A 15,029-nucleotide genomic window follows, 5' to 3' on the forward strand; every position below is an offset into this window, starting at 1 on the left:
AACCCATGAGTTGGGTTTAATGTCTGTACCAAGGAATGAATTCTGTAAATTTTCTTTAAAATCTTCACTCACAGAATCTTGACACCACAACTCAGAAAAAACTTGAAGTTGAGGATACAGAGAAGAACCAGGATTCAAATACTGCAATTAAGGATAGGTTGACCCAGACAGTTCGCCACAACTCTCAGCATCTATGGGATCCTGTGAGGTTGGTGAATGGCCAGCCGGTTCCATTTCAACAGCCTAAACTCTTCACAAATGGAGTGATGAGGTGGTACCAAGTGGAGGGTATGGAGTGGCTAAGGGTGAGTTTTTAACTCTGATCTTTCTTCAGTCTGGTATTTTTTTTGGGGTGGGGAAAGGTTATTCAAAACCAAATCTAGATCACTCCGTTATTTTTTTTGATCTGTGGCTCTATTGGAATTGCATGTGCAGGAGTTGGAAATATTTATTATTTTTATTTATTTTATGATTTTATACCTTCAGTTTAGGAAATAATTTAAATGTTTATGTAACTGTATAAAGAGCAAGAGGTTAGTTGAGAAAAGGCTTGGGTCAAGTTTAAGTTTAATTGTCATTAAGCAATTCAACATTACCCATGAATACAGCCAAGCGAAACAGCATTCTTCCGGTTCCGGAGTACAAGGTGCAGTATCGGCAGTCTTACACAGCACGTAGCATATATAATTACGATAGCGGTAAATGTGCAGTCACAAAAATGATATATATAGCGCAAGTCCCCGTGCGTCATGGCCTATAGATTGATGCTGCAGCAGTGCTCATCACATGATTGTGCAGCTGTAGACGAACACAATCCAATTCGTCTTCCACCGAATGAACACAGGAGAGCAGCACCAGGTGAGGCCAGTCCCCAGCCCAGCATGGATTCCAGCTCTCCCTCACTGGTCCCTGAATGGCTGCAAAAGGCGACCCTGTGGCATGAGGGCCTGGTCTGCGCAACAACTGAAACCATGCAGCTTCTGCTGCCATCAGTCTCGCCAGCGAACTGGACTTGCAGTATTCTACACTCCCAATGTTCAACAAGATCACAAGAAAAACAACCAAGACAATCATTTGCGCCTTTTGTAGGACTGCACACTGTCTCCAGTGCCTTTCTCCTTTGGGTAGATGTAGCCGCCAACAATGTGGTGCGCAACCCATTGAGCAAGTTTCCAGTGGGACAGACCTGGAGCAGTCGATGTTCTCAATATCCAGTGCAGAAGATACAAATGACAGACAATTACGCCTTTGTTTGGACCTGGAGAGGCATCTGCGACCATGCATGTTGCCATCTTACTGGAAGGTTCTGATGGGAAGCAGAAGAAATTGGTGAGTGGAGATGTGTGATGCAGATACTGTACATAGTTATTCCTGGTCTTGTTAATGATAAACCAGCTTCTACAGAAATAAGTGTGGTAAACCTTTGCTGCACTCCCACTATCATGAGTAGCTTCCGGCGTTGGATAGGGAAATCAAACCTGCAGGCATTCCTCTAAATCTCTGGAGCAGAAGGCCCCGAATCCTCAGCTTTGCTTGTTTCAGCTGCCAGGGCGAGGTCGAAGGCGCTCGGCAGGGAATGGTGCTTGGGAGGCTGTATCAGAGGGCTGGTCGGAGGCTCAAAGTTTTCGGATGGACGGACTCGGTGTCGGCTGTGGTCGGCTGCTTCCAAGGCATCGGCAAGTTGACGGTGCCTGGAGGTTTAAGGCAGGGAGTTTCTCCCTTCTTTTGCCGCTTGCTATCGGGGACTCAGGAGTTGATCGACTCGGGGACTTTGAGACTTTTTTTTTACCGTGCCCATGGTTTGTTCTTCATCAGATTATGCTATTGCTTTGCACTGCTGTAACTATATGTTATAATTATGTGGTTCTGTCAGTGTTAGTCTTTGGTTTGTCCTGTTTTTCTGTGCTATCGCTGTGGAGAAACATTGTATCATTTCTTAATGCATGTATGCATTTCTAAATGACAATAAAAGAGGACTGAGTGTTCTCATAATCTAATCTAAAATGCAGTTGTTCCAGGCCCTTCTGAAATTTTCTGCAGTAAAAGTAACAAATTGTGCTTTTTTGAGTTATTCACTGAAATCTCCCTGTCTAATTGGAATAAGTAGTGCACAAAAAACATCAAGATCTTTCAAAATCACCACTTAAAATCAGTTTTGATTTTGTTTTTGTTTTAAATGACGTCATTCCACCTTAGATTCCGTGTGATTTACTCAGGTTCATCGAACAATATAGCATCAATACAGGCCCTTTGGCCCATCAATTCCATGCTGTCCCCAGTGCCCACTCAGCTAGGCCCAACTTTAAAAGAGATTGACTTTGTTTGTCACAAACATTGAAACATACCATGAAATGGTTGCTTGCGCAGGGAGCAGCCTGCAAGTGTTGCCACGTTTTTGATGCCAACATGGCATCCCCACAACTCACTCACCTTAATGCATACGTCTTTGGAACGTGGGAGGAAACCTGTGTGGTCTGAATCCCACACAAAATGCTGGAAGAACTCAGCAGGCCAGGCAGCATCTGTGGATAAGAGTAAACAGTCTTTGTGTGTGTCTATCTGTCTGTCTGTGTGTTGCTTTGGATTTTTGTCATCTGCTGATTTCTTGCATTTGTGGTCTGAACCCCAGTCTGACTGCAGGTGAGCTATAGAGCATTAAGCTAACTGCTGCGCGACTGCGCTGTTCCTGAGTTCAGCCCATATTCCTCCCTGCCCCTCCCCTTCATATACCCAACCAATGATAGTTTTGAACAAGTGTCAACCACTTCTCTGGGAGCTCATTCCACCTACTCTGCATGAAGTTGTTCCTCGGTTCTCTTAAATCGTTACCTTCTGAGCCTAAATCTGTGCCTGCTAGTTCTGGACTCCCCTACTCCAGGGAAATAACTTTCCATTCACATTCCTCACATAATTTTAAACATTGTTAAAGGGTTATACCTTTTACTCCTACACTCCAAGGAATAAAGACCTCGTCTGGCCAACCTCTCCCTATAACACAGGCCACCTAGACCTGGGAACGTCCTCGTAAATGTTTTCTACACTTTCCAGTTTAACTGTATCTTTCCTATAACAGGGTGACCAAAACTGTGCACAATACTTCAACAGTGGTTTCACCAACAACTTGTGCAACTGCAACATAATGCCCCTGCTCCTATACTTGATGCCATGAACGATTAAGGCCAGTGTGCTAATTCCTTTTACTTCACCCTGTCTGTGCAGTGCCGCTTTCAATGAAATGAGCACTTGTACTCCTACGTCCTGATGTTCCATTACACTCCCTGGCGCCCTATCATTCTATGCTTGTATGAATTTCTAATATGCATCACCTCACACTTACTAAATTCCATTTGCTTTTCAGCCCACTTCCCTGACTGATAAAGATACCCCAGTTATAAAGAATAGCCTTCTTTGCTATCAAAAACACCCCTTAGTTTTGTGTGATCTGCAAACTTGCTGATCAAGCTTTGTGCGTTCATGTCAAAATCATTTATTTAAATAATAATTTTGTTATCCAAGTCATTAATAAAAATCACAGAGCAGAGGTCCCAAAGCAAATGCCCTCTACCTTTTTGAATGAGCCTACCATGGGGAACCTTGTTGAATGCTTTACTAAAATCAATGTACACTATATCACCATTCTGCCTTCATGGATATGTTTTGTCACTTCCTCAAAGAATTTAATCAGACTCGTGAGGCATGACCTGCCCCTCACAAAACCATGTTGATGACCTCTATTCTGACCATGCTTCTCCAAATGTTTGTAAATTCTATTTAATAATCCTCTCCAATAGTTTTCCCACCACTGGCATAAGACTCACTGGTCTATAATTTCTAGGGTTATTCCTGTTACATTTCTTGAACAAGGAAATAACATTTGCTGCCCTTCAATCCTCTGGCACTATTCCTGTGGCCATTGAGGGTATAAAGGTCACCACCAAAGGCACAGCAGTCTCTTCCCTCACTTCCCATAGTAACCTGGGCTGTATTCCATCCAGCACCGGGACTTGCCTCTCTCAATGTTTTTCAAAAGTTCCAGCACATCTTCCTTCTTAATATCAACATGTTCCAGCCTTTCAGTCTGTTCTATACTGTCTTTGTATTAGTGAATACTGAAGCAAAGAATTCATTAAGGACCTTCCCTACCTCCTCCAACTCCAGATAAGTTTCCTCTTTTATCCCTGATTGGCCCTACCCTCATTCTAGACATCCTCCTGTCCTTCACATAGGTGTATAAAGCTTTGGGATTTACTTAATCCTATTTGCCAAGACTGGAGTTTCCTTGTTTGCCTTTATGAATGAATATTGCACCTTGTAGAAAATGACAGTATTCAATGTATAGACAACTAATCATTGACCAAGGGGTTGCATGTCAGGTGTGATACGGGTCAGGACATATATTCTTGATCATAGCTGAATTGGGAAAGTGTGAAATATGACTGTAAGAAGTGTACAGATTTCTTTTGTGGGATTGATTGACTGGTACTGTTGAACCAGAGATTTTATATGAGGATATTATATCTGTAGTAATGTTCCAAAGACATTTAATCAGGACAAATTCTTCTGGCTTCTGACCTATAGTGTACTGCCCTCGCTGAGGTGTTGTAACATCAATTAGACAGTCAGCCAAATTCCATTCAAAAATGACTTGAGAGTCAGGAAGTAATCTCCTAGCTCCTTGGGTTTATTGCAGACTCAATGGCATGACATAGTAAATAAGGAGTGAAAAAGGAATGGGGAAAACAACAGGATAACTTTGGATAGAAACTTTCACTCCCGACATAAACCTAGCCTACTGCCAACCAGTGTGCTTTTATACTTGCTGCTTCCTGGCTGCACAGGAAATGACCTAATACAGATCTGAAATTGCTCATTAAAGTGAAAGCTGAATGTGCTTAATCACTAAAAACAAATGAATTGCCCGAAGGGCAGAACGATGGGAGTTGGGAGCCATTTGCCATCATACATGCCAATTATTACAAGTATTGTTGAGACTTAATATAGAATAGAAAATCTGGATGGTACAGTTCCCCATTGCAATTATGGCTGTCACTGACTGACTGCAAATAGCTACTGAGCCTGTTTGTGTTTAGTTTCTCTGGTTAATATCCACTGAGGTTTACAATGGATTTTAAAGATTAAGAAATGATTTGATTTGAGGTGGATTTGATCTATGTGGATATCTTAGGCTTTTCCTAATGCTGATGTATTTTTCTGCCAGATGCTGTGGGAAAATGGTATTAATGGAATTCTAGCAGACGAGATGGGCCTGGGAAAGACTGTCCAGTGCATTGCCATGATAGCTATGATGGTGGAGCGAGGGGTCCCGGGACCTTTTTTTGTCTGTGGTCCTTTGTCTACACTCCCAAACTGGGTATCTGAGTTCAAGAGATTTACTCCAGAGGTGAGACTAGTTTGGTGGTTGATCCTGATCCTAGCACCCATTCATGTTGGCAAGTGTACTTCAGAGTGCATTTTGATGTTTTTCTCTGTATTTTAGATTCCTGTGCTACTTTATCATGGGAACCAAAAGGATCGCCATCAAAAGCTGCGTAAAATTCACAAACGACAGGGGTCTCTGCACATCCTACCAGTGGTGGTCACTTCTTATGAAATTGCAATGAGAGACAGGAAGTATTTCCAGGTGAGTGAGGCAAGCAGGAAGTATTTCCAAGTGAGTGAGGCCAGCAGGCAATTTGTTTAAAATTTTGGTTTGGGGGGGGGGGGTCATAGTTTGGATTGATGCCAAAAACATGAGGGTTCAAGGTCATTTTCAAGGAGAGATGTCAAATTCAACTGTTGCAGGATATGGTGATAGGCACATAATTTGAGCAAAGCTTCTTGTCTTTTCAGTGCAGGTTTGAGGATGTCCTATTCATCCTTTGTACCACCTTTTGACTGGTTCAGTGGGTGTTTCCTTGACACTCAGTGAAGAGCAGTGAATTTTCCAGACTTGTGGTAAACTCATCTACTATCCACACCACCAAAATAAATGAATTTATTTTTTTCATGTCATTACAATCATAACCAGAGTGCCATTCGAAAAACTTCTGACCAATTTTTATTAGGAAATTTATCATGTCAAAGATAAGTACTGGAGTATCATTAATTGACTGTTTGTTGACCAGCGAGACGTTATTGGCATTCAGTGTTTTTTTTTGGTTCATTTTAGGAGTTAAGATCTGCAGTGATTGGTTCCTTCACAACTTTTCGATTGTTATTCTTGCTTTGCTGTACTTTTGAATGTTGAAATATAGTTCTGAACTACCTTTTCTTCATTGCTGGGGGTATATTGTGACTGCCAGCAAGCTATGCCAAATATTCCGCATAATCCAGTCTTGTGTACCCATGAGATTCTGTTTGAGCAAGCTAACTCACGACTGTTACCCTGTCCTGAAGTCCAAGCCACTGGAAAATTTTATGTTTGAGCATTCATTATTTTTTAATATTTTGGATTTTGAGACTTCAAGTGAACAGATCAACCATCAGACAACCACTCTATTGTTGCTGCCAAAGTAAAATCTGTTAGTTGGGGCCAGCCTGTGATCTCTGCGAAGTGTAATGTAGGTACCCTAGCCAATGCTTTATCTCAGCTTGTGTGTGATTGAACATTGAGTTCAATTTCATAATGGCGGCTGTAGAATCTCTTGAGGAGACTTGCTGGGCAGCAGTTGGAGAAGAAGTGAAGGGGATAATGCCTCATTAATTCCTGTAGTGCTAATGCTATCAAGTTTAATATTGTGTATTTTTTCCCACAAAATAAACAGAATTGTCACTGGAAGTATCTCATAGTGGATGAAGGCCATAGAATCAAGAACTTAAACTGTCGCCTGATTCAAGAGCTGAAAAGATTCAACACTGACAACAAGCTGCTGTTGACTGGAACCCCTCTACAGAATAACTTAGCGGAGCTCTGGTCATTGCTTAACTTTCTATTACCTGATGTTTTTGATGACTTGAAAAGGTTTGTATTTTGAAGGGATTTTAATCTGCAGTTCATTTTTTTTTGTTAAAAGATCTACCTCAAGCAGAGGGTTAGGTTACACTTGGCATACTTTGTTTACAGTTGCCTGAGTTTGCTGTATGATTATGGGGTAGAATAACGTGCCTGTGCATACTGAACATCAACACAATAAATGGCCTGTTGTAATAGCCCGTCTAAATTCCACGTAACGTGTATTAAGATAGATTGAAATTCCCTACCATTAAGTGAATTTGAAGTAGTCCTAAATTCAGAAGCAATTATTCTTTGGTGCGTGGATGATGAAGGAAAGCTTTGCTGTATCAGTCTTTTCTATCATCCCTATCAGTTCTTTTAAAATTTGCATTTTTGACTATGCATACATCTCCATTTGGTTTACCTTGTAAAGTCTTAGTGGAGTAGTTTCTACTCATACTTAAAACTCATACTTTGCCATAAAAATCCAAAATTTAACTTTTGTAGCTAAAAATGATGTGTTTACTGTCAGAAGTTTAGTTATTCAGGTTGCTAGTTAAGTTCGCAGATGTAATATCAAAAATATTTTTGACAGGTTTAGAAATGGCATTGAAAAATATTGTAAACTCAGAATTACACAGAATACTCTTCTCGGGGGGTGGGGGGAGTGAAGTTAGCTTTGATTGTATATTCTAAGATGTCAAGGATTAGTGAGAAGTGAGACACGAGTTTGAGGTGTCCCCTTAGTTCATTGACTCAAATTTCACTTTGTATGGTTAATGTCATCTGTCTTTGTTACATGGTTGGTTGTATTTTGTTTAAATGGCAACTCTATTTCACTGTATTGACCTTGATAGATGCTCTGCATATTAACCTCCTAGCCTGGCAAAGGAAAGTAAACATTTGGACAGGTTTGGGAGATCAGCTTAATTAATTTAGTACTGAAGCAAGTTTCAGTGTAGGATCGGTGGCGAACAAGTGAATTGCATTCTTGTTTTATATATTAATCTACTGATTTTAATGGAACTAACTCATCTATTTAGAATCTGAATATCAGTCTTTACACCAACAATTCAGTTTTAAAATAAAGTGATGTGTTATGCACATTGGCCTTGGTGTTTCTGTGACTTGCCTAGAAAGTAAAGGCTATATGCCACATTGAAGTCTGTGTACAGTATTAAATTAGTAAGATAATACTAAATCTGTTCTTTGTCCCCAGTTTTGAATCTTGGTTTGATATATCCACCATCACAGAAAATGTTGAGGATATAGTTGCAAGTGAACGGGAACAAAATATTCTACACATGCTTCACCAGGTAATCATCTCTATGTATTGACAAATACTGAGTCTCAACATAGATGTTTAACATTCTGCTTACCCCTGGTATCTCTTTCTCTTTGTTTCCAACTCCAGTTATTTAGATTCCCCTGTCATTTTCTTTTGAAACTGTTGTGTTCATTGAAGAGATTACAGTCTTTTGAATGACTGGAAGTATCTTTTTCAGATATTTTATTTGTCAGTATTTTTATATAAATATTCAATAACAAAATAAAATCACAAAAATTTATGTCACTGACGAGGCCATTTAATCCAATCATAAAGAAGAGAAAATCTGCAGGTGCTGAAAAACTGAGCAACGCGCACAAAATGCTGGAGGAGCTCAGCAGACCAGGCAGCATCTATAGAAAAGAGTACAGTTGACGTTTTGGGCCAAGGTTCCATTGTCTTGCATAAAATAAAGACTAAATATTTTGATTTCCAGCTATTCGTGGATTAGCAGGTTTACACACTCCAAATTTGCATCACTGTGATTTTGAAATATAGTGTCTCTGCCTCTAATCCAATTCAGGTTTCTTTCTCCTGTCAGGTCTTTTATAGTCACCACCATTAATGACTGTGGCTGATAGGATTGCAGAGATTTGATACATGGCGTTGAGTGTGGGCTGGGCTAACTGTGTTGTATGCTGTTTGGACTTATAATTCTTTTCAGTTTGCACCTCATTTTTAATAAGCCTGATGCTTTTCCCAATGTGTCCATTTGTGGTTCCTGACTGAACCAACAAGGAGCAGCATCAAGCCATTTTGAAGAACCCCCCCTGCCATTGTAACACCTCGCTTGTAAACCACTATACTCACAGTGGATGTACCCAAGTATTCTGATGGAGGAGTCTAGAGTGATGAGTGTAAAAAATGATTCTATGTTAGGCTGTTGCTTGGCCCATTTTAGCAGCTCTCTCAGTGTGGACACCAGACTCTAGGTGTTTGAGGGAGCAGTATGGCAAGGTCAGTTGGATTGGGGTGACTTTGCAGTAGAAACCATAGAAAAACTACAGCACAGAAACAGGCCTTTTGGCCCTTCTTGGCTGTGCCGAACCATTTTCTGCCTAGTCCCACTGACCAGCACACGGACCATATCCCTCCATACACCTCCCATCCATGTAACTGTCCCATTTAATCTTAAATGTTAAAAAAGAACCCACATTTAAATGTCTGAACTTGGAGCCAGGGTTAATGCTGGGAGGTCTGCTTGATCTTATCTGTTTCAGAATAGCATTTGTGAACCAACTGAACAGCTTGTTAACAGTTAGAGAGTCATGTTATCATAAAGTGTATTGCTGAAGTTCCCTTGCAGCCCAGGCAGGAAGTCTTCGTGTGGAGTTTGAAAAAAAAATCCAGCATTATCACTGTAGAGACTTTCTTTTTTTTCTCAAAATTGTACACTTTGGAATGAATATAAATTCCACTGCTGCTGTAGTGAGATTTGAACTTATCGCTGGATTGCTCGTCTGGACATCTAGTCCTTAATCCAATGTAGCACTGTTGTATTCAAGGCCAGACCACATGATGGAAACACAGATGTGATTCCTTTTGTTCACTGCATCAAACAATAACCTTGATCCCTAAAGTTTCTCATTATATAATTTTGAAGATTTACTGGGAAAATGCAACAGGAAATAGACTTTCTCAGTAATGGAATGTGTAGAGTGAAATGTATTTCCGCTTCTCATATTGAATTCCTGTGTTAAACTTAACACTTCAATTCACTGTTAATTTGGGAGGTCACAATATCATAGCAAATAAAAACAACTAAAACATGTAAATGAAGCAAATGCAGAATTTGGATAAAAATACTAACTACCAGAACATGAAACACTGAGCCAAGTCCTGCACTTTAATGCAAGTGCACATGGTCTTCCCAGATCTGTTCTGGCTTGATCAGAATGGGTGTGGGGGGTGGCAGGGGATCTAAACTGTTCCCTCCTCGGACTTGATCTGAACAGTGCAATAACTCCTGCATTCTGCTGACAGCTGTCAAAGGCCCAGATCCTGTTTTACTGGCTGCCAAAGCTGTCAGGGATTTTAAAACAGTTTCTAAATGACACCAACTATTCTGACATTTTAATATCTGACAAAATATGAACTATTGTTTATTTAATAAATGTTAACCTTTGAATATTTTTAAATTGAACGACATTTCTAAAATCTAAAAATGCACAAGTGAAACATTGAACGCACACAAAATGAAGTAACGTTCGTCTTGTCACCATTGCAATATGGTCTGAAATCCTGTGCTGTGTGTAACCTGCGGCAGGGCTTGGAGATTCTGAGTGAGGGCTTGCCATTGGTGTCCATATGGGTTGGAGGGATGTGGAAATTTGTCACATGGAGAAGTTCAGGAATTTCACACTGAACATCACAAGGATAATGGTTAATGCCAGCTGTCATCATTGCTGCATTACCATGGATTAACAGTTAAGGCTGCGTAGTCAGGATACTGAATAGGGAGAAATATCAAGTATACTGTCTAATTCAGATTTTTGAGCAAGTAAAAATATATAATTATGTCCTGATGCAGGGTCTCAATGCAAAATGTTGACTGTTTATTCATTTTCATAGATGCTGTATGACCTGCTGAGTTCTTCCAGCATTTGCAGAATCTCTTGTTTAAAATATAAAAATATATAATCAATGTGGCCATATTCTGCTATCCCAAATCAACCTTCATGTTTCCTCGACTTCTTGCATGGCCCATTGGTAATTACTTCAAAATTGCCACAAACATTCAATTGCACACAAAATGGTAGTGGGTCCTGAATCGTCGGAGGTCTGTGCAGTAATGACTGTCTGAGACTGCATCCTGTCCTCTGTGTTTCCTAATTTGTGGTTTGTCAGTTCTTGCCATTGACAATTTTTGCCTCCCCACCTCCACGTGATTGTAGGAGGCTTCACAATCTTCTTTATTTGAAGACTTCAATCTCAGAAGTGTCCTGCCTGTGTTAAGACTGTTGGATCTCAGGGTACAGACACCGAAAGCATGTTGGCCAGGTTTCCTGCTAATTATCACTTTTGCCTCTGCTCCCATTTGGTGTTTTTGGGCTCTTTTAAAGGAAAATAAAATATTTAATATTTATAGAATAATGACAGCAATGAGCATTTTGGCAGGGTGGGTGTGGAATTGAAACGAACATGTTGAAGAATTTGATTTCTAAAATGGCAAATCATTACTGTGGTGCAATTTAAAATGAAATGTTCTATGTCACTAAATATATTAAAATTTTAACCTTAATATTCCTATTGTATGTCTCTCAAACAGAGGCATTGGCAGATTTGCTACATAAATGCTCTATAGTCATAGTTAATTTGCAGTTTGTATCTCTTGCTGATCATTCTTTGCTGAGATTTGGCTGTATACTTCTCACCTCTCCCCCAGTCTCAAAATATATTTTATTTTGATTCCAGAAAGCCCCATAATTCTACATCTTTAAGATTCCAATGCTATGACTAATTTGTTAGTGATTACAACATTACTGGTTTCTTTTGTTCTGATACATGAGCTGCATTTCCTTGACTTGATGCTTTGGCCTTTCCACTTCTGGTATTTTTATCATTCATTTGTATTAAAAATATCGTTTGTGGCTCCTCTGTCTGTTTGGCTGTGCTTATAATTTGACCTCCATGATCCCTCTGAACTCTATGCTTATTAAAACTTGACACATTCCTCTTAATGGAGGCTTTTATCAATGCAGCACCTTCCTTTTATACTCTGGTGCTTTTGAAAAAAAAAATAAAGTCTGTGTGGAACACTTTGACTGTTGCAGATCCTAACTCCGTTCCTGCTGAGAAGATTGAAATCTGATGTCACTCTGGATATTCCTCCAAAGCGGGAGGTCGTGGTTTATGCACCTCTGAGCAAGAAGCAAGAGTCATTCTACATGGCTATAGTTAATAAGACCATCAGGACACTGCTGGGACAGGAGGTATGCTTACAGTATAGATATGTGGGAAGCTACTTTGTTAAGTTGCTCTTTTCTTTGTGTAGCCCCCTCATCGGGCTTGTAAGCAAGCGTGGCTTGTTAGCAGTTAGAAGGCCACATTTCATAAACAATATACGTCTAAGGTTGGTATGGTTTGGGTTTCAACTAAACAGAAATATTGTGATGTTCCAATTAAAGAAACCTTGATTTGAACGAACGCTGTGTAAATACTGCCCTTACACAATTATTGGTCGGCAAGAAATGACAGATCGTACACCACTTAAAATGATAAAGAAAGTATATTTACAAATTTCAGCTTTATCACACAGTTCATAGGAAAGAGAAAAGAAAACAAAAAGAGCTGTTACAGTTAAATCAGTCCAAAGTGCACATGAAGTTGGAGCTCATCATCTTGAACAAATGGGCTCTCTCTCAGGAGTATTGGCCCTTCCTCCTTGGAGTCATTCATCAGCTCAAAGCACTTTATGCAATGGGGAATGTCCTTCCAACAGCATTCTGTGGTATCTTCTCTCCTGTCCTGTTCACAGCTCCTGCCTTGTTTAAAAAAACTCCAAACCATAATACTGTCCATCACAAATCTCTCCACCCGCTTTCTTGCACTGTCTCCTGATTGGCTGATACAGCATTCCTAAGTTGAGCACCAGGGCTTCTTGTCTTTAGCTGAAACCTAAACGTTCTATCAGCAGGAGACACTGCTTTTACAGAAACTGCTAAAATAGAATGCCTACAGCACAGCAGCAGAAATCATAACCAGGGCATTACATTACAAGAGAAAATCTGCAGATGCCGGAAATCTGAGCAACATACACAAAATGCTGGAGGAACTCAGCAGGCCAGGTAGCATCTATGGAAAAGAGTACAGTCGATATTTCAGGCTGAAACATCGACTGTACTCTTTTCCATAGATGCTGCCTGACCTGCTGAGTTCCTCCAGCATTTTGTATGTGTTGCAGGGCATTACGTTTGTTGTATTCTAGAAATGAGGTGTTGAGCTTGCTACTTATTCCCTCTCTCTCTTCCCCCCCCCCACCCTCTCTCCTCTCCCCACGCCCCCCCCCCACAACAGTCTGAACAGGAAAAGCCACAACTAACTTCTTCAGGACGGCCGAAACGTCGAAGCAGAAAACATATAAATTATTCAGAAAATTATGATGATGATGATAAATTGGAGAAACTGATTGCAGTCACACAGCAGGATACCTGTGAACAAAGGTTGGTGATTGGCGTAGACTGTGGCCAACCACAATGTCTCTACGGATCCATTACCATTGTCTACTTTTGCTTCTGTTAAAATCTCCACCTGTTTTAATGTTTTATTGACAAAATGGTGCGACAGAATTCTGGGTACAAAATGAAAATGTCAGCTGAGCAGGGCTAATCCAAACACGGCCTGCGCAAGGATGAAATTTATCTTTATTTGACTCTTGCAGAGAATCTGCTCACATCCTGTGACCAAAACACTCAACAAATGGATTTGCTAGTGCAGACCTTTTTGGTTTAAAAAAAACGTTGGTCCCAGCCATTAAGTGGAAGGACTATGAATTATAAAGGGCAGTGACTGCATTGACCCAAAGTTGAGAATCTTATGATTTTTTTTCCCCCCACAAAGATAATACCATCTTTCCACATACTGTCAGGTCACATTGGCCCTTGGGGAAAGGCTCCATTGTGGATTGCAAGTGGGTCTCATCTTTTGTGAGTCCAGTAGCAAGCTTACATTGTACCTTGCTGTTGCTCTGGATGCTATAGGCCAGGAAGGAACTCTCTTTCCACTAACCAAAAACCCCCCACAAACCACCACCATTCTCCCATGTCCAGATTAATAAAATACAGTGGAAGTCTTTGGAATTTTATTAATCTGGACATGGAATGAATTTTCTGACAACACAATTATAGTGTTAATTTAGGAAATATTTTTCCAAAAAGTGAAGGCATTATAAATGTTTGTTAGTCATTCTAATCTGGAATATTGCATCCAGATGTTGCTTTATAACATTTGGAGCCTAGAGCTGAATGTCTGGTGCAGAAGTTCACATCTCCTCATATCTTTGCACAGGAAATGATCTAATGCCTTCTTGAAACAGTGGCATTTATCACGATTCTGTTGAGGTAAATTAGAGGCTACATAATAAAGACTGGTGGTGTTGTGATTGGTGTAGAAGTTTGCCAAAGGATACAGCAGGAAATAGAAATGGGTGGAAAAATGGCAGATGTATTTAATCCAGCCAAATGTGAAAAGTTGCACTTTGGAAGATCAAGTGTAAGACTATAGTAACTGTTAGTGGCAAGACCCTTAAAATTGTTGATGTATAGAGGGATCTTCTGAGTCCATAGCTCCCTGGAAGTGACTGCTCAGTTTGATAAGGTAGTGAAGGATGTGCATGTTATGCTTCTGTTTATTATGTTCACGAGTCAGAAAATTATGCTGCAACTTTATAAAACTTTACTTAGGATGTGTCTGTAGTATTGCATTTGTTTCTACTTGCCCCATTGTAGTAAGGATATGAAGGCTTTGGAAGGGGGCAGAAGTTTAAAAGGATGCTGTTTGCTTTAGAGGGAATGTGCTATGGGAGAGGTTGGACAGGTTAGAGTGATTTTCTGTAGAGCAGTGCAGACTTGATAAAAGTTTATAAGGTTATGGGGCATGGGTACAGCCCCATGGCTGGTCTCTCCTTCTCCAGTGTGAACTATCTAATACTAGAGGGCATGCTTTGACGATGAGAAGGGTAGGTTCAAAGGAAGTGTGTGGGTCATGTTTTTCCACACAGTGGTGCTGCCAGAGGTTGTAGTGGAGGCAAATATAGAGGTGTTTAAGAGG

The 15,029-nt window shown here is 40.3% G+C and overlaps 1 protein-coding gene across 4 annotated transcripts in view; it reads left to right on the top strand.

Annotated features, from left to right (window-relative positions):
- hells (helicase, lymphoid specific) overlaps nt 1-15,029 on the top strand; it is a 57,114-nt gene that overhangs the window by 20,265 nt on the left and 21,820 nt on the right. For all 4 annotated transcript variants that reach the window (XM_063071514.1, XM_063071513.1, XM_063071515.1 and 1 more), the window contains exons 8-14: nt 75-305; nt 5,219-5,401; nt 5,498-5,641; nt 6,765-6,961; nt 8,154-8,250; nt 12,035-12,193; nt 13,278-13,423. In XM_063071514.1, coding sequence (XP_062927584.1) covers nt 75-305; nt 5,219-5,401; nt 5,498-5,641; nt 6,765-6,961; nt 8,154-8,250; nt 12,035-12,193; nt 13,278-13,423 — 1,157 coding nt within the window. The remainder of the gene's footprint in view (nt 1-74; nt 306-5,218; nt 5,402-5,497; nt 5,642-6,764; nt 6,962-8,153; nt 8,251-12,034; nt 12,194-13,277; nt 13,424-15,029) is intronic.

Source organism: Mobula hypostoma, chromosome 19 (genome assembly GCF_963921235.1).
Source record: "Mobula hypostoma chromosome 19, sMobHyp1.1, whole genome shotgun sequence".
Taxonomy (NCBI): Eukaryota; Metazoa; Chordata; class Chondrichthyes; order Myliobatiformes; family Myliobatidae; genus Mobula; species Mobula hypostoma.